The 18,617-nt window shown below is 45.5% G+C and overlaps 1 protein-coding gene across 3 annotated transcripts; it reads left to right on the top strand.

Moving 5' to 3' along the window:
• Positions 1–923: 923 nt before the first annotated feature.
• REST (RE1 silencing transcription factor) lies at positions 924–17,112 on the top strand. 3 transcript variants are annotated; one of them, XM_051618003.1, is made up of 4 exons: positions 924–992; positions 2,171–3,081; positions 8,584–8,667; positions 11,611–17,112. In XM_051618003.1, the coding sequence occupies exons 2-4, from the start codon at positions 2,181–2,183 to the stop codon at positions 13,311–13,313; spliced, it is 2,688 nt and encodes an 895-aa protein (XP_051473963.1). In that variant the 5' UTR covers positions 924–992; positions 2,171–2,180; the 3' UTR covers positions 13,314–17,112. The 3 variants fall into 3 exon arrangements, with proteins under 3 accessions (XP_051473963.1, XP_051473965.1, XP_051473962.1); XM_051618005.1 differs by lacking the exon at positions 924–992 and adding an exon at positions 1,324–1,340; XM_051618002.1 differs by lacking the exon at positions 924–992 and having other exon boundaries at positions 1,681–3,081.
• Positions 17,113–18,617: the final 1,505 nt, after the last annotated feature.

The following is an 18,617-nucleotide window of genomic DNA, read 5'->3' as shown; positions in this document are numbered from 1 at the left end:
TCTGAATCCTCCACTTGTTTGCACCTAGGAAAAAAACCCTTTTGCCTTCCTCCGTTGCGGAGAAGTTTCAGCTCTGCCGGGGGACTGAGGCTGCCCCGTCCCTGTGCCTGCTGCCCGGCGGTGCAGCAGAGCTTGGCGCTGGCCGGATGGAACACCGAGAGGGGTTTTTGGCAACCTCCCGGCGACGTCAGCGCCTCAAGAGCTCGGCTCCTGCTGACAGGTTTGGAATTCACAAGCGGCCCTGACTTAAGGAATTTCAGGCCCAAGCTGACTTTTCAGGTACTCATGTCAAGAAGCCGCATGAGTGCCCAGAAGGAAGAACCTCTTAAGAAGCGTAGGGACTGGAGTTTAGGATTGGAGTTTGTCCTCTGCCCATCCAGGACGGGCCACTGTCCTTGCGCGCCCAGGTGCAGGACCCTGCCGCGGCAGGCAAGGGCGAGGCCAGGCCCTGGGCTGTTGGGGGTTTTCCCTAGTCTGGGAACAAAGAGTGATCCCCGGTGGGAGTCTGGGACTGCTTGCGGCGCTTCACACCTCAGGGCAGCCTGGATAGCGCCGAGCTTCGGCCGGTGCCTCGGCAGAGCGCGGTGACGGCGATGATGCCGCGGGAGCACCGGGCGTGGGTCGGTGGGGCCGCAGCTCCCGGGACGGGACAAAGGCGCGCAGGGCAGCGGGGCCGGGAGCAGCGGCCGCACCGGGCACGCTCAGACCCGCGGCTGCCGGTCCTGCCCGCAGCCGCGCGGCCCCGCCGTCCCGGTGCCGGCCCCGCCGCCCCCTCCCGCGGCTTCACCGCATCGCCCCGGCCCCGGCGGGGGCGGCGCGGGGCGCGGGGCGGGGCGCGAGGCGGCGCGGGGCGGGGCGGGGCCGCCGCTGCGCGGTGTGCTGGAATGCGCGCGCCTCCCGCCGCGCCAGCACCGCCTGCCCGCCTCGCGCGCGCCCGGCCCCGCGCGCACCGCCCCGCAGCAGTCGCGCGGCCGGGCGGCCTCGCGCCGCCGGTGAGTGCGGCGGGGCCCGGCGGGACCCGGGCGCGGGGGCGGGGGGGCCGGGCCGGGCCGGGCCGGGCCGGGCCGGGCGAGAGGCGCTGTCCAGGGCTGATCGGCGGGCGGGGCGGGGGCGGCCGGGCCCGGCCGGGCCGCGGGGGGATCAGCACCACGGCTAAGGAGCCGCGCCGGCCGCGGGGGCGCTCGTCGGGCCGCGCCGCCGCCGGAAGGCGATGCCGCCGCCGGCCGAGTCGGGCCGGGCCGGGCGCAACCGCAGGCCACGGGCCCGGGCCGCGGCCCGGGGCACCGCTTGCCCCTCTCGCCGCCGGGCACCGAGTGGGCGCGGCCGTCGTGACCTTGCCGGTACCGGGCCGCTTCCCCCGCTGCGCGCCCCCGCACCGCGGCCGCTGCCCTGCCCACCGCGGGGAGGAGGAGGAGGAAGCCGAGCCCGCGCCTCGCCTCCCTTCCCCGCGGACCGGCGGCAGGGGGAGCGGCGGGGCTGCGGTGCCCGGGCCGGTCTCCCGGGGGCGGCGGGCGGGCCGGGGGCGGCGCGGGCAGGGCTGCTTTGTGTGGGCAGGCAGAAAATGGCCGCATGCCTGGCAGGGAGGGAGGGAGGGCGGCGGCGGGGGCACGGCTCGGCTGGCTCCTCCGACCTCCTCCCCCGGCGGATGTGCGCCGGGACGCGGGGGGAGCGGCGGCTGGGCCGGGCCGCCCCCTTTTGTTGGCGGCCTCGGGGCCGGCGGGGTCCCTAGGGCAGCCGGCCGGGGGCCCTCGGCGGGGCCCAGCGGCCTCGGCACCCACCCGTGGGCGCCTGCGCCGCCCCCGGTGCCTGACATGGCGGCCCTCGCCGGGGCGGGTGGGTCCCGGCGGCTCCCGTGGGAGCGGACAGCGCTGCGGGCCGGCCTGCGCCCTGGGGGGCCGGGGCCCCGCTGGCTGTGCCCCCGCCCGGCCCCGTGGGGTGGGGTCCTGCGCAGGGCGGAACCCTGCAGCCCTTTCGCGAGAGGGTGGGGACCCCCCGAGGGCGAGCGAGCTCTGTTAGCCGGGAAGCATCTCTCTTCGGGGTCTGCCTCCCCGTGCCTCGGCCGAGAAGTCTGTTTTAAGGTCTTGATAGGAGGCCTACCTGGGCATTTCAAAGCAGAGGAGGCTCTTCTGCAACTCGGGTGCTTACAGGTGTTTCTTTTCTGTTCTGACAGAATTGTTGCCATGGCGACTCAAGTGCTGGGACAGTCTGGTGGGAACAGCCTCTTTCCTGGCAGTGCTAATATCGGTGTGGCTTTGTCCAATGACATGTATGACTTACACGACCTTTCTAAAGCTGAGCTGGCAGCTCCTCAGCTTATTATGTTGGCAAATGTTGCCTTGACGGGAGAAGTCAATGGCAACTGCTGTGATTACCTGGTTGGAGAAGAGAGGCAAATGGCAGAACTGACAACGGTGGGGGACAGCAACTTCTCAGACAGCGATGGAGAGGGAATGGAAGATAGCCAGGCTGTGGAGAATGACCGCGAGGCACCTGAAAATGCGGAATTAAGCTCTCTTGAAGTTCCTAGCGTGGAAACCCAAGGTGCAGCTGCTTGCCCCTCTCCTAAGACTCCCAGTGGGGACAAAGATGGCTCATTGGAAGCACCAGCTACGCCAGAGAGCACAGAGGACAAGTCTAAGAGCTTGAAGAGCAAGCCGTTTCGTTGTAAGCCTTGCCAGTATGAGGCAGAGTGTGAGGAGGAGTTTGTGCATCATATCAGAGTTCACAGTGCTCAGAAATTCTTTGTGGAAGAAAGTGCAGAAAAGCAAGCCCAGCTGAAGGAGTCTGATTCTTTCCTCGCAGAAGAGGTGGATTTCTCTAAAGGCCCAATCCGTTGTGATCGCTGTGGCTATAACACTAACAGATACGATCACTATCTGGCTCACTTGAAGCACCACAACAAAGCAGGGGAAAATGAGAGAGTCTACAAGTGTACCATATGCACTTATACTACCGTCAGTGAATATCACTGGAAGAAACACTTAAGAAATCATTTTCCCAGGAAAGTGTATTCTTGCTCACAATGCTCCTATTTTTCAGATAGGAAGAACAATTATATTCAACATATTCGAACTCACACAGGTAAGTCATTCATCTTTTTTTATTTAAGCATGGTAAGAGTACTGAGAAACTGTGAGGAATGAAGCCGGTGGAGAGTCTTCTGTCCACTGAGTTTGTTCCACCCCAGTAAAGCTCTGTGCTCTCCTGTCTTGGTGCTGCTGGGTTGTGGAGCTTCATGAATGTGTGCATCTGGTTTTATCTTCCATCTGCAGCCCTAGAGGACTGAGAAAATCTGTCAGTGTTAGGGACCCAAGAGCAGATGAAGAGCATCCTATTCAGTAATTTTAAGCTAATTCTTTTAGGTGGGCATGGCAAAGTGTGCCTGTAATGATTGCCAGGGTCTACAGCATAAAAGCCTGATGTACTGTGAAAACAAAACAAGCAGGTAGACAAAAGGTGCCTAAATCAGGTAAGTAGTTTTGAAAATGGTAGCTTCAGACTGAGCTAAACCTTGACCAAGCAGTAATTACAGAGAAGGAAAGGGCTGATACACACATGCAAAGGAGCCCTCCAGCATCTGTGAAGTCAGAGTAAGGGTTGTGGTTTTAGTGAATGAGTTCTTCTTGATGTATAGGGGCCTAATTTTTTCTAAGGTCTGTCTGCATCGCTGCAGTAGGCAGCAGCAGACACATAACTTCTGTTGGCCTGTAGGAAGCCCTCAAGGGGAGTCTGTGGCCTGATTTCCTGTCTTCTCGCCTTTGTAATCTCAAGGAAAAGCTGGTTTATACCAAGTGGAATCAGAGGACCATCTGTGTTGCTGTCATCCCGTGAGCTGGGGCTGCAGGTGGTCTAGGAAACACCTTGTCTTTTATCAGCCAGCCTCTCCCACGGGGAGTGTAGGCAAATCTTTAGATTCCTTTCCAGTGGCAAGGGGACATTCAAGCCACTTCTCCTCTTTGGGCATGAGGTGCAGCTGCTTTGCCTCCTGATCCCTTTTGTAGAAGTGGGAGGGCAGTTCAGACTTTTCCTACAGCTTCTCAGAAGCTTTTATTTCCACCTTGTCAAGGCTTTCTGAGTAGAGGGCAGACTTGTTGCTAACCATCTTCTAACGTGCTGACCTGACTCAGTTCCCCTTTATTGTAAGCTGCGCCGGCTGAGCAAAAGACTGGGGAATTTCTCCTTTGAAGTCATGTTTTGTCACAGCAGTGACATGAATGGTTTGGAGGCTTCAGTTCAGTTGTTTGCAGCTGTCTGGAAAGGGAGGGCTGGAGACGGATGGCCTCGGGGCCGGGCTTGAACTCAAGTGTGCAGAAGTTAGTGTTCATCAGCATGCTTTACTATCTGCTTTGACAGGGTCTGCTGAGATTTTTAGTGTGTTAAGACATATTCTTCTCTTAACAATAGCCACGTGCAGTTGTTTAGAGGATACCATCAGTTTAAAAATCAGCCCTGTCTAAATATTTTTTTTCCTAAACAAAGTAAACAAAGATTATTGTGAGACGTGTTACGAAAATGGTGTGGTTTCTTTTCAGTTTGTTTTCTTTTTGTGTATTGTGGGAGATAACAGGAAAGAGACCATGTAAAAATGACAAAATAATAGGAGAGAAGCTAAAATAAATCATCCAGGGAACTCATGGTCCAATTTGAGCCCATGCTGTGGTGCCTGTTTTTCATTTGTCTTGACTTTAAATTCATCCCTGCTTGCGTTTGTACATGACGGTACGGACATGTAGGTCCCCCCTCTGATCTCTGAAAGCTCTTGTTGAGTTTTACAGAAACTAACCACAAAAGCATGGGTGCTGAGGAAGCACTCTGTTATCACTGTATTTGACCAATTTACCAGTGAAGTGTATTAACATTAAAAAAAAAAAAAAAGCATGGTAAATGATGTAAGATAACGGCTACTTCCTCTTTTCTCCTTCAAAAATAGCAGCGCAGTCAAGGTATCTGGTTCTTTGGTTTGCCATGTCTTTCAATTATTTTAATTAAGCTGAAATGAATGACTATTATTATGACTTCAGAATTTTTAGTCCACCCTGGTAGTTTTTTTCTTTACTAGCTCTTTACTAAAAAGTTAAGATCTTTCAGCCAGTTGTCTCTTGATAAAAACCTTTCAAATATGTTAGTAGACTGATTTAGGAATGTGACTTTTTCCAGCAACATTATTTTTGTGAGGGAGAGTGTTGAAGCTAAAGGAAGAGTTTTAGAAAAATGAATAAGCTACTGACAGGTGTATTTATTCACCAGGCTAAAAGTTTCTGCCGATATTAATGTGTAACTAATTGCCTTAAAAAACCACAAAACCACAATGCACAAAATGCCAACCAACCAATCCCCCCAAAAAAATCAGAAAAACACCCACAGATACTTTATAAACAAAAGTATTTGCAGACTGTTACATGTATCAGTGCCAAATTTAATAAAAACTGTGAATGATACTAAAATATCTTTGGATTATAGTTTTCATTTAAAACATAAGGAAAATATTTGTTAGAAAAAAGATGAGGGCTAGATACTTCATTTTCTTCCTATTTTATGGGTTCAGAATGTTAAGAAGAAAGTTAGAATTGTTTGTTTCTTTCGTTTCCTGATTGCTAATAGGTTAAATAATTTTGTACAGAAACTTTACTTTCTCTCCTGTTTTATGTACTTCCCTTGACTTTTCTTGTGTGGGAAAACTCCTCTTTGCAGATAACTGGATTCTGCTGTGTTTGAGCTCTGCAGTTTTCTGAAACTGCTGCAGTATGGAGTGCAGTTTCACAGGATCAAACGCTCTGGTGCTACTGCTAAAGAAAGGCAGTTGCAGTTTTCTCCCCGTATCCTGGGAGCGGTTGATTCATCTCACTAAAATGGCAGTAAAATATTCCTTTCCTGTTCTCCACGTTGGTTTTTTGCTGGTTAGTGAACTGAATCACTAGACTAAGGACGAATTCAAATGCCAGAGCACATGGCCAGGGGCAAGGAGGGGGTCTGCATGCAAGTACCTTGCATGGTGGGAGAAATCCCTATCTTCTGCCCATTTTGGGACCACAGGAGCACAGGCAGGCAGAGGTAATTGGCTTGCCTGTTGCTTGCAGCCGGGTTGGAAAGAAGGTTTCGGTGAACCCGCCCTGTGCTGGAAGATACATTACAGCTTGTCACAGGGCTTGTGTGACAGTCTGCTGAGAAATATTGGGGACCTTGGGCAGAGGGGTGGTTTAAGGACCTTGCAGATGGTCATAAGTTTGTCAGCTGGGATAGCTGAAGAGCCTGTCTTCTACCCAGAAGAGGGGTGGCTGGAGATGTTCAGGGCAGTCCCTTCCTCTCCTGATGGGGTAGAAAGGATCCTTTGTCTCAGGGACAGATACACCTGGACTCCTTTGAGCTCATTAGACATGTTAGATCAAGTTGTGACTTGATTTACCCCATCAACTATCCATACTGCTGATCCCGGAACTGTACTACGTGCAAGACAGTGCAGCATTGTTCTATTTTTTTTTCCATTTTGCTTGTCAGAAATTTCTAGAAAACTTAATTGAAAGTCTTCTGCAAGGCTATATAAATAACACATCTACTTCAGGCAGTCACAGTGTTCAGTGCCTAGCTTTGGGCTGTCTTTTAAAATTTTGGTTGTCATAGGGAGTCTTTCTTGCTTGACACTGTGGGAAGTTTGATGGAAGCAGTTTTGTTTCAAGCAGACAGAACTTTTTATGGCATTGCAAGAAAAGCTTTATAAAGAAATTATCTTGATGGCTGATAGGCTGATGTCAGTCAGCCTATTCATTTGCATAGCCTGCTTAAGCTTTTGCTAGGTTGGGGTTTATTCTTTAGGTGTCTTGTAGAGAGTTTTTTTTTGGTGGCTTGTTTACATATCATGAGCTTGTAAAATTATGATAAAAATCATTTGGAGAATAGAATTTCATAAAACAGCTCTTACAATGTAGTAATGTATTTAATTTTCAAGTGGCAATAAGACATTTCAAATCAATTGCATTCATTGTACTTTAAATCTAGTACCTTTTGTTTCTGTACCCCTTATTAAATACCTGAAAGAAAGTATTTTCCACATTCCTGATGCTGTAGATAACTTTAAAGGTATGACATTTCAGGTAATGGGAAGAAGACGTAACTGAATTTTCCAGGACCTTTGGCCTTATATTTTCAGTATATAAGGAGTTGTTCAAAAACAAACCCATGTCTTTATAACAAAAGGACTACCCCTCCCTTGTACAGAACTTAACTAATTGGTGTATTGCACCAATCTCCTATCTTGTTTTAACTGGAAAGGGAGGGGGCTTATGGTTGCTGGGGTGAATTTGCCTTTAAACTGCTGATCTAATCAAGAGCTATAGTCTAAATGTTTGATGGGAGGAAGAAATGTGGGATTAGTCTGCTTTACAAAGACTGCTTCTACTGCTGTTTTGGCAAAGGCCAGCAGTGGAGCCTCACATCACATACTGACAGATGAAGGTCTTGCTGCTGCAGATAGAGCTATGCCTCTGAAAGTGAACAAATTGCCTGCATGCAGGGCTTTTGCTGACATCCAGCTCTCAGTGATTTGGAGAGAACTCTGGTTGTGTGCTTCAACTGATGTAGCCAAATGCTGTAGTGTAATTCTGACTATGACTTGGATAAATGTTACAGCCAAGTAACTTACTGTTCCCTTCCCAATTTAGCTCCCTTTTTTTGTTGGGGGTATACCCGAGACTAAGAAGTGTTTTTACAACTTGTAGTGGGAACAAGACCACCTCAGTCTTGGGCTGTGCTCACAGTTTGGGGCAAACACCCCTGGGTACTTATCTGGCCCTGCCTATGCCTTTATTTGAGGCTTGTTTTCACTTGAAAAGGATTTTCAAGTATCATTGCACTTGTAGTTACACAAGCTAACTGTCCATTGTGGAGAACTGATTTCTGGCAGGTCACGATCCATTAGTTCTCCAGAAACAGTAACTCTGCAGGCAGAGGGATTTGAGTCTTCAAGATAAATGTTGCTGCTACATTTGAGCTTTTGCTAGTGGGTTAGTTTCACTGACCAAGGCATCATGCTTTTCCATACTCCAAGCTAATTTCACTCTACTTTGGAAGTAGAGGCCCAGTCTCTTATCTGTGCATTTGTTCTGGCAAATGCAGATCCATATTGAATGGATAGTTGCTCACCACCTTAATTCAAATTACACAAGGAGGTTTCAGGTAAGGTGTTATGTGAAGCAAGAACATGCCTGGTTTCTTACAGGGTCTCTGTCTTTTGTGCATCTTCTGAGTGCTGGAAGATAATACTGTAGAAAAGTCAGCTCTGGTGGCTTAGTGCTTCCTAAAGGTGGCCGTCCTCATCACCTTTTGCCTGAGGTTACTGTCTGACCCCAGATGGACATGAGGATGGGCCTCATATTCTGCCCCTTCACTACCCTCATTCATCAGGCAAGCAAAGGACACATTGCCCCAGTGCAGCTTGGGCATATGCTTTTCACTGTGTCCCTTTGCTGAGAGACAGCGTGCTCTTCAAATATAGACTGGGGATCTGTGGGAGCCTCATGGGCATGCCTCAGTAACCAAGTTTGGGAGTCAGCTGTGTTTCAGTAACTAATTTTCTGTTTGTTTTTGCAGGAGAGCGACCCTATCGATGTGCTATGTGTCCTTATTCCAGCTCTCAGAAGACCCATTTAACTAGGCACATGCGCACCCACTCAGGTTGGTAAGGGGCAGCAACAGCATGACTCAGGAAAAGCGGGTGGTTCACAAAATCGGAGCATGGTTGGAGTTGGAAAGGACCTGTGAAGGTCACTGCGTTCAGCCCCCTTGCTTAAACAGGGCCACCTAGAGTAGGCTGCTCCCCATTCTGTGTGAGATGTCATCTCATCCAGTACAGCTTTAGCTCCTATTTTAACAGGGAAAATTGTCTTTAACTACCAAGAAAAGGCTAAATATCACTAATAAAAGTGATAACAAAGGAATATATAATTTTATTTCCCTTTTACTTTCCAAGGTGTATTCTGAGATTCATAAAGCTGGTCTAGTAGTCCTAGTGATCTAGCAGCAAATACAACATAGTAATGATAAAGGAGCAGATTCTTGTCTTTTGTCCACTGCCCTAAGTCAGTTCAAATCACTGAAGCTGGGAAAATTTTGAGCAGCTGAGAGTCTCCGCTGTGATGTCTATGCTTTCATCTCATCCAGGGTTTCTGAGGGAACCCTTAGCTTTTTCTCAGTGTTACAGAAAGATATAAAAAGGTGTCTGCCTAAGGCAAGGAGACAGAGGAGAAAAAAGCAAACTCATAGGGTGTTGACAAGTGACTCGGTCTTGTGGTAAAAGCCGAATTAGAAGTTTTCATTAGCTTTAATTCCCTATTACTGGTCATAACCTGTAGTTTCACATCTACTCTTGCTTTCTTGCAAATCTCTTTTTGAATTAATTAATAGCGTTCTTGTGACTTGTAACAGCATAGGCATGCTAGACAAAAGCACAGCTGTCCTTTGTGACTCTCATAGGGGAGTTCAAGTAGAACTCAGCCTGTGCTTTTGGTTTGCTAATATCTGAATTTACCAGAGCTAGGTGAATTCCTAATCCTAACAAACAGTAGTAAATGTCTTCTGAACAGTAATCGTTTCAATTTCAATAGATGAGACTTTTAATTGAAACCAGAAGGCAGGCAGTTTTAACTGTAGTGGAGTGGGGGGTTGAACCCATTAAAAATAGCCAGTTTTAAAATGACATGCCAGTGTTTTGGTTTGATAATTTAGTGAACTAAATATCCTGCTTCCAGAATCAAAAATAATTTTTGCCTGAACCTCTGGGCTAAGTGCAAATTTGCAAATGGTTTGGTCAATACTGAATCTGGAAACCATTTAATGAACACCTTACTTTTCCCTTGTCTGTGCAAGGAAGTCTCCAGTGTGAAGGAGCTGAGGAGTGGGATCTGCCCTTGGCCCTTGACTCGGAGGTCTGGGAGGGAGGGTGTGAGCTGTACTAACAGAAGCAGGATTGCACATGGGACCCTTGCTATCAGGGGTGTTGTATTAATAGCTCTCATAACTTCTGTTGCATGTCTTGCTGCATTGCCCAGGGAGCTGAGCCTTTTCTGTGGCAATTTCTGGACTCCTGCAGTTCATAGGCTGGCCTTTTAAGGCAAATGTGTGCTGGAGCTTTCTACAGATGTCAGACAGTGAACGACAGTGGTTTAGAGCCTACTTCACAGCTGTATTCTTGGCCATCTTGGTACATGTCCTTTCCACTTGTGCAACAAAACCCCTGGATTTAGTACAGCTGATGAACACAAGCTCTTCACATACAACCTTTTTAGCTAATCTGTTGCAGCTACCCCTGAGCACTCTGTGTGGTTAGAATGCATTCTTTTTCATGTCTATGTAAGAGAGAGGCTGTTCTTGTCCTCACTCTGTGTAGCATGGAACTGTTGCTTGAAGTGTAGACGTTAGAGGTCCATACTTGTGAGAAGAATGAGCAGTGAAGCACATCAAGCTTAAACTTGTGGCAAGTGTCACCAGGAAGTTGGGAGAAAAAGGAAGGAGGGAAAGAAGATAGGCTGAAGATGGTAAGGAATCAAAGTAACCATTCTTTAAATAATAGAGAGATGCTGCAGGCAGACATGAAATGTTCTAGTCTCTCAAACAAGTGTCCCCATCCTTCCTGCTGGGGAGGCAGCACAACCTTTTATAGAGTTTGTGAGAGCATTGCAGATCAGCCGTGTGGCTCACACACAAACAGACAGCATAAGACACAGTGACTTCATCTTTGCTGCAGGCTGCTCTGGTCTCCTGAGTTGTGCTGCAGAGGAGCAGCGTGAGGTTTGACATTCTAGTTCAGAGCTCCTGAGCATCTTGAGTTGTTGCACTAGAAGTGCTTTTCCTGTTGGCTTTGATGTGTAAATGGAAAGCCACTTCTGCTGCATGACATGCACTAAGCAGAATGTTTCAAGAACGCTTCTGCAAGAGTCATTGCACAACTGTAAATGTAGATTTCATTAGTAACGTGATGGCTTTGGACTGCATCTGGTCGGCTTGCCAAGAGTAGCCTGCAGCCAGTAGGTCACGTGTTGAGACACTCTTAACAGTGAACTGAATTATCAGAGGTAAAGATCATCTGAGCAGTGTGCCCCTTCCGTGTGCTTTGGTTTTGGCTAGCTTCTTTTCCCTCTTTCTCTTTTTTGATGTAAACATGAAATATGCTAAATCTGTGTAAAGTTGGACTTTTTTTGAAACGTTTGTGTGAAACTGCTATTCATCAAATGTTACATTTCCATTTTTCTACAATGCATTCAATGGACCAGTTGGGTATGGATGCCATTTGCTAATATTACTGTAGAGAGATCTCTGCCGGTATGTATACATAGCCAGAACCTGTGATGTTTTTACTGCTTGTTTGATTTTGGATCCTCTTCCTCCCAACCCTTACCCCTTCTCTCTTTTTTGTATTTTGTCCTTGGTGTCTTGTGAATGTGTTTGTGACTTGTGGATTTCTTACATTGATTTTACTTAATTTTAAAGGCGCATGGGATATTTTTCTTTTTTCTTCATTTTGATTTTCATATTTCTGTAGCTGTATTAGTGGGAAGTGATTGCCCTCCCACCCCCATGCTTAATAATCACCATCATTCCCTTCCGCCCTTCCTTCCTTAGGTGAGAAGCCATTCAAATGTGATCAGTGCAGCTATGTGGCCTCAAACCAGCATGAAGTAACTCGTCACGCAAGGCAGGTTCACAATGGGCCGAAGCCTCTGACTTGCCCACACTGTGACTACAAAACAGCTGACCGCAGCAATTTCAAAAAGCACGTTGAGCTCCACCTCAACCCACGCCAGTTCCTCTGTCCTGTTTGTGATTACGCAGCGTCTAAAAAATGTAACCTGCAGTATCACATCAAATCCAGGCATCCTGATTGTTCTGACATCACCATGGATGTTTCAAAGGTGAAGCTACGGACTAAAAAGAGCGAAGATGACTTTTCTGAGGGCATTAATGGCAAAGGAGAGAAGGAACAAACAAAAGGGGATTCAGCTGCAAAGAAAACTGAGAAAATTGTGAAAGTGGAGAAAAAAGATAATTTAGCAAAGGAAAAGAAGCCGACGAGTAATGTGTCTGCAGGCCAGGTGACAACCAGAAGCCGGAAGTCTGCTTCAAAACCCAAGGAGGTGGATATTAAAACTGAGAAAAATACTGAGAAAACATGTAAAACGAAGAAGAACAAAAGAAAGGCAGAGGCTGAAGTAACTTCCTCAAAGCAAGAGCCAGCAGATGATACTTCAGCAGTAACAAAAAAGAAAAAGAAAGTGGAAGCTAAACCCAGAGACTACCATGAAGCTCAAAGAAGTGACATTGTACCAGAGGAGGAGCCTAAAAAGCAAAATTCTTGCCTCAAGAAAAACAGAAAAAAGAAATCTCTGAAAAATAGTCATGGTAAAAAAAGCAGTAAACTCGATCAGGAGAAGACTGAGGAAGAGGAGATGCCAGATGAGTGTCATACCACAGAAGAAGATAGATCTATGAAGCCTGAAACTGAGGGCAGTGACCAGAAAGAGCAAGAGGCCACTGACACAGTGGCATTAAATAATGATGGTGGTCATGCACTGAAAGCGAAGAGCACCAGTCCTGGAGGAAGCTGCATACAAGATCCAGGGCAGCTGTGTGTGCCAGCTCAGGGTGCAAACACAGAAGATGAAGTAGAGGACCAAGAAATGCCAGCTGCAGCAGAAGAGAGCAAAGACACTGTTGGTGATGAAAAAGAGGAGAAAAAGGTGGACAAAGGGGAAGACACTTGCTCTGAGGAATCTTCCCATGTAGTGTCTTCTGAAAAAAGCTTGGATGTGCCCACAGATGTGGTACTAGATCTGGCGCCTCAGAAGAAGCCAGAGGAAACCTTTGTGGCAGAAACTGTGAGTAACTCAGACCTGATGGACCTGACCAAGACATGCCTGCCAGCGACAGAGCCAACAGGAGATGCCGTGCCAGCACCTGCACCCCCGGAAGGATGTACACAAAGCCCTAAAGTAGATCTGGCCTTGTCATCTCCAGAGAACACAGCAGTGAATGAATCTCAGGAAATGGAGGAAGATGAGGGCATCCACAGCCACGAAGGCAGTGACATCAGTGACAACATATCAGAAGGAAGCGATGACTCGGGGTTAAATGGTGCTCGCTCCATACAAGAGGAAACAAGTCCAAAGACATCACAAGGAGCTGCAGACACTACAGTGGCCAGTCAGAACTATGTGTGCATTTTTTGTGACCGCTCATTTAAAAAGGAAGGTGAATACAGCAAGCACCTCAATCGCCACTTAGTTAATGTGTATTATCTTGAGAAGGCAGCAAAAGGGCAAGAGTAGAAATAGCTGTGGCTTGGGAGAATTTTCTTTTGTAAGATCTTATACAACTTATGTACAGATATTGTAGATTTTTTTTTTTTTTAAGCACGGTTTGCTTTACTATCTGCATTGATTTGTTTTTTGGTTTAATTTTTTTTTTTAAAGTTGAAAATATTTTTGACAACTTTTTGTTTAACTGTTGAATCTATTCCATAGAGAAGGTAGGTAGGGTGTATGAGGCTGCATCCCGTAAAGTCAGTGTAAGCTTCTTGTCTATTAGCTTATGCAATGCTTTTATAAATTGAATTTTAGGAACAAGACTTTAGCTAACAATACACAAGTTGGATGTTTATAGAGCCACTGGCATTAGTTGCTTTTTGTTCTAGCAGCCAAATCCTCTCTCTCCCCTCTTCCCTTATTTTTTTAAATTTTATTCTTCTTGATATATCTTAATGTTCTAAGTGTTAAACTACTTGATGGTTTTTCTACCAGGAAGATAGCTTCTATTACATAAAGAGCACTTTGTAAAATAAATCAAAGTTGGCTAGTGATGAACATAGTTGTTTAAGATAATTATAATTGTGAATATACATTTCAGATCCCCTGAGCGTGAATGGTGAGCCAAAATTTGGGAGCAGTCCTTCCAACTTTTATTGGAGAATCTCTGTCTTGATTAGTATCTTAATTACTATGATATTTAATTGGCTTTCATGTGGGGGAGCAAGTTTGTTATTTTTAATTTCTGGTTGGATTGTTTGTTGGGTTGTTTTTTTTATTGTGCTTTAAGGGCTTAAAATATTGCACATTGTTTTTGATTTTTACCTATGCAGTTTAATCCTTTAGGAATAGCGCTTGTGCAGTACATGTACACTTTATATATGCATGTTTGGTTTTGTTTGTATACATTTTTTATTTGGAAATGTTCAGATTCGTTGCTTACCAAGGAACAGTTTTCTGTGATGCTTTTTGCTGCAGATTTGTCTTGGTTTCCTGGGGTATTATTAATTGTGCATGAAGTTGCTGAAATCATGAACTGCTTGGCTATATATTTTTAACTGGCTTTAAAATTGTGTAGTTCTTGAGCAAAAGGATACCCGTGCAATTTCAAAACACTATTTTTGCCATGAAAATGCTACTACTTATATTTTGAATACACATACAGAGTAATAAGTTCTAATTTATAATTTGGGATCACCAGACAGGAAAATACTCCCAGGGGAAATGGCCTGCAGATTCTGCAAGTCCAGATGATTTTTTTTTTTTTTTTGCCCCTCCCCTTTTAAATGACAGCAGTCAAACTTGGTGAGCTTTAAAAAAATAGTAGCAGTGATATAAATATGGTTCAAAAAAATCTAACATTTAGCATACCAAAATACAAAATAAAGATACATCAAGTGGTAAGCATCAAACCTGTCATTAAAAACTGTAGGAATTTCTGCTCCTTATTCATTCAAATTGCATTTAATAAGATCATCCTACTTCCATGCAGAGAGAAACACGTAAATGATCAGATTGTCATCTCAGGTCTACATGTCACACCAGTAGTTTTTAATTCTGAAGAGATTTAATATCTGGCACACACAAACACAAGAGAGATTGCATACTTACTGCTTGTAGCCAGCCAGTGGCAAAATGTAAACAAAATCCAGAAGGGAAAAAGCAAAACCCTGCACTCTCATCTGTGCACTCTTCTGGCTTTTGTTAACCAGCCTTTCAGTGGGAGCAGTTGGGGGTAGCTTCCCTGGTTGGTGACACCAAAGCAGCAAATTTGGAGGCAGGTGTTACTTGGAGAGTGGAGTTGAGGAGCCCAGACAGTATTTGTCAGGGCACTTTATGGCAAATGCTCATAATGTAAGCTCTGGAAGAAACCCTATTCTCTGCATGTTCCCACAGCATCTTCCCCTCCAAACAAACCCTTGAATGAATAGAGAGCAATAATGCTGCATTGCTTCTGCTTTTGGGAGAGTTTGGTAATAGGAGGCCAAAGATTTGAGAGGGAAGGCATCCCTCATGGCAGAAATAAATTGTATAATGTATAGTGAGTTTTTGTTTGCTTAGATAGTTTTCAATTCTTACCTTGGCTGTGACAATCATTGTCAACTGAAGATCAAGTTGCAACTATATTTATGTTAAACATTAATAAAATAAACCTAGTTGAATCATTTTCCTAAACAACCATTTGTAATAGTGTTAGATGTATTTTTTTTTCTTCATAATAGTGTTTCCTTTATATATAAAAGTTGCCACCATTTGTGAGCGATACGAGCAGATGCTGGGAATTCTAGTACTGTGTAGAGGTTTTATAGCTCCCTTCATATCCTTGCGAAGAGCCTTTGCCGTCTTGTGAGAGACTTCAAGGACTTCAGCCATGTTCAAATAAACTTGTGGACTGGCCTGATAATTTTTCTGGTTTGTTCTTCAGTGAAAAGAATGGTGTTGACTGACTTTCAATCTCTTTATGAAATAAAACCCAAGATGTGGTTCTCTTGAGATAACCTGCTGCACATTTCTGTGAAGTGGTCAAGGTTTCAATGCTTGATCTGACAAGAACTCTTTGAAGACAACAGTCAGCTCCTGTTCTGCAGTGTTTCTTACCACAAGATTAGAAACTGTATATAAATTATTAACATATTAAGAAGAAGAAAAATTGATTACTTCTATTTGAGACCCATCAACATTGTCCTAAAATACCTAGTGTTGGTGCAGAACCGTATTGGAATTTTCCTCTTGGTTAAGACCAAGGTTTGAGAGTATGTTATGGTAAAGCAGTAAGGATGTAATGTGTTATATGTACCTAAAATGTTAGACATTGCTAATATTGAGTATTGGGGGGGGGGGGATGTGGGGCAGGGCGTGTGTGCAGGTCAGGTAACCCACCATGTATGGTGGTCTTACATTGCTGTATCTCTCTTTAAACAATGCCTTCTTTTTTTAGTTTTTCAATATTCTTAAATTATTTTGTGTTGATTTTGCCAATGCTAGCATTTTTGTGGTTTTTGGCAATAATACTTGTACAAGTGTTAAACCTCCGATATGTGATTGGAAGGATTAGCACACTGATAACCCTGCACTGCCAGCCCTGGGCTGAGCAATGTGGTGTTTCAGGCTTTTGCTGTGTAAATCTACATTGAAAGTAACTGCCCTGAGAAATGGTCTCAGAGTGCATAGCTAGGCATTAATAATCCATGGTATTGTAATTGCTGTTTCTGGATTTTGATGATATAGGCTGGAACTTCAGTCGTTTAAAGAAGAAAGTTCAACAACTGACAGGCCAGTTAAGATGTGGTAACATCATTGATTTCAACAGATTTAATTGATTCCAACAGATTTAATGTAGCTGAAAGGTATTAAATCAAATGAAAGAATTTTCTTGAATTTCAGTTTTGTAGATATGTGACGTGCCTACAATATTAACAGAATCCAAATAGCTGATGGAATTTTTTTATGTGTACATATATTTTTTCCCCTCTAAAATTACACTAGCTAACAAACTTTTGTAAGTTGGCATGGAAACATGTTTATGATGTTTAGTTGCACCATGTTTGATGCTTTTTACAGTGCAATACTTGTATCCTCTGAATGAAACCAAAGGTAATTTTTTCATGCTCTCTCTACTGCAGTGCATGACAGTCTTTTCTACGTTTGTAATAGATGTAAAACAAGGCAGATCATACATCCTGTTTGTACCTAAAACATGTATAAGAAGTCTTTTGTCCAAAATGTAGTATAAAGTTAAACTAAGTTGCATTATATTAACCCTTACAAGTGTATTTTCCTAAGCATAGTTATGATTAAATAAACTTTATTAAAGAACTTGCCACTTGTATCTCCCACTTATTAATGGCTGTGAAGGCCATTTGTGACTTGACAGCAGGAGCAGTGCAAGCATCAATGGCAGCTCTTTAAGACCTCCAGCCAGCACGGCCTGGGGAGCCAGTACAGAGATGCCATGTTCATGCACATGCAGACTTGACTGTAGACAGGGACAACAGCTCCAGAAATGGGTTCTTTTTCCATTGCAACCTATTGTATTCATTTCCCTGCCTGCCTCAGTGAGAACGGGGCACAAGGTGGGAGATGTGTGCATATGGACAAGGTTCAAACTTAACCCTTCACCTGTTTGTGATTTGGCAGGAGAGGCCCAATAGGCATGCAAAGCATATTCCCTGCCATATGAGAAGAAATGCAATTTGCTGGAAGCTGTGGAATTTAAGTTTCGGAGGCAATGCAGGAGACAGTTCCTCCTTGCATTCCAAAAGGAACTCTGGTGCTGACTCATTTGGTGAATTAACAGTAGATCTATAAAAATAACTTCACTATGACTACAATACTGTCTCTATAGGTAGTGAAAATGTCTTGAGAGGTGAGGAGCCTGACACAGCCTGCAAGGGTTGACTTTATCACTCTGCCAGCTTGGTCCTTTCAGAAAACCCAAGCTGGATTAGCCCACAATGCTAACTTGCCTTCTAAGGCTTGGCCATTCTTACCTCCTGCTCACTCAGAACAATTCCTCTTGACCAAGGGACCAAGGCAAAGGGCATTGGATGAACTTGTGGGGATATTTATGCTGCTGCTGCAGCTTTGAACAATTTGGGGTGCTCCAAGAAGCATAAGAAGTGATCTTTTATCTTCTCTGGCTGTATTTTTTCTTGTAAGTAATGCCCCTCAGAGCCATCTTAGTCTGTCAATGGGAATTTGGGTTTATAAGCCATGCAGTTTGTAGTCAAGCAGCAAAGAGTGGGGTGCACTGCTACCATGGGATGTAGCCTTGGGGGGCTGCAGAAGGGCAGGGACTGTCATCACCTGGGTAAGGGGGCAGGTTGGGCTTTGCTCGCCTTGGTGTCTTGTAGGCAGCATGCATGCTGTTATGATAAAACCAGTGTAAGGACAGGAGTGGTACCCAAGACTGCCCGTGGGCTGCAAAGGAAGTGCTCTGAGCACAGGGTAGAGACGGCAGGGTCTGAGTACTTGTGTGCCACTTGGCCTGTGCTCTGTGTTAATAATTTCAAAGGGGATCAATAGAAGAGGCCCTGCCCTTTGTACCACCAGCTAGTGCTGCCCCCACTCCAGGAAGGTGTTCTAGGGACAAGCTAGCTGAAACACAATTGGGTTTGCAACCTGAGAAACCATTTTTCCCTTAAAGCTGCAGTCAGATCCTACTTACCTTTGACTAGCTCTTTGCACCTTGGCAGAAAACCTGCCAGTTTTTTCCTCACAGAAAACCAGGATAAAACCTGCTAGGCTGAAAACATGCTTAGAAGCTGTTTTATGTGAAGTTGTTTTTTTTTACAGAACTGGGTAGCTGAGCAGAAGTGCATGGCTCCA

The sequence above is a fragment of the Apus apus genome, chromosome 4, assembly GCF_020740795.1.
Source record: "Apus apus isolate bApuApu2 chromosome 4, bApuApu2.pri.cur, whole genome shotgun sequence".
NCBI classification, from domain to species: Eukaryota; Metazoa; Chordata; class Aves; order Apodiformes; family Apodidae; genus Apus; species Apus apus.
Note: the sequence above shows the minus strand (reverse complement) of the source record. Positions and strands in the feature narration are given on the sequence as shown.

Coding starts and splice junctions, on each gene's coding strand:
- REST (XM_051618002.1), top strand. CDS start 1,812: ATGGCGGCCCTCGCCGGGGCGGGTGGGTCCCGGCGGCTCCCGTGGGAG. Junction 3,082..8,583: donor ACATATTCGAACTCACACAG/GTAAGTCATTCA, acceptor TTGTTTTTGCAG/GAGAGCGACCCTATCGATGT. Junction 8,668..11,610: donor GCACATGCGCACCCACTCAG/GTTGGTAAGGGG, acceptor TTCCTTCCTTAG/GTGAGAAGCCATTCAAATGT.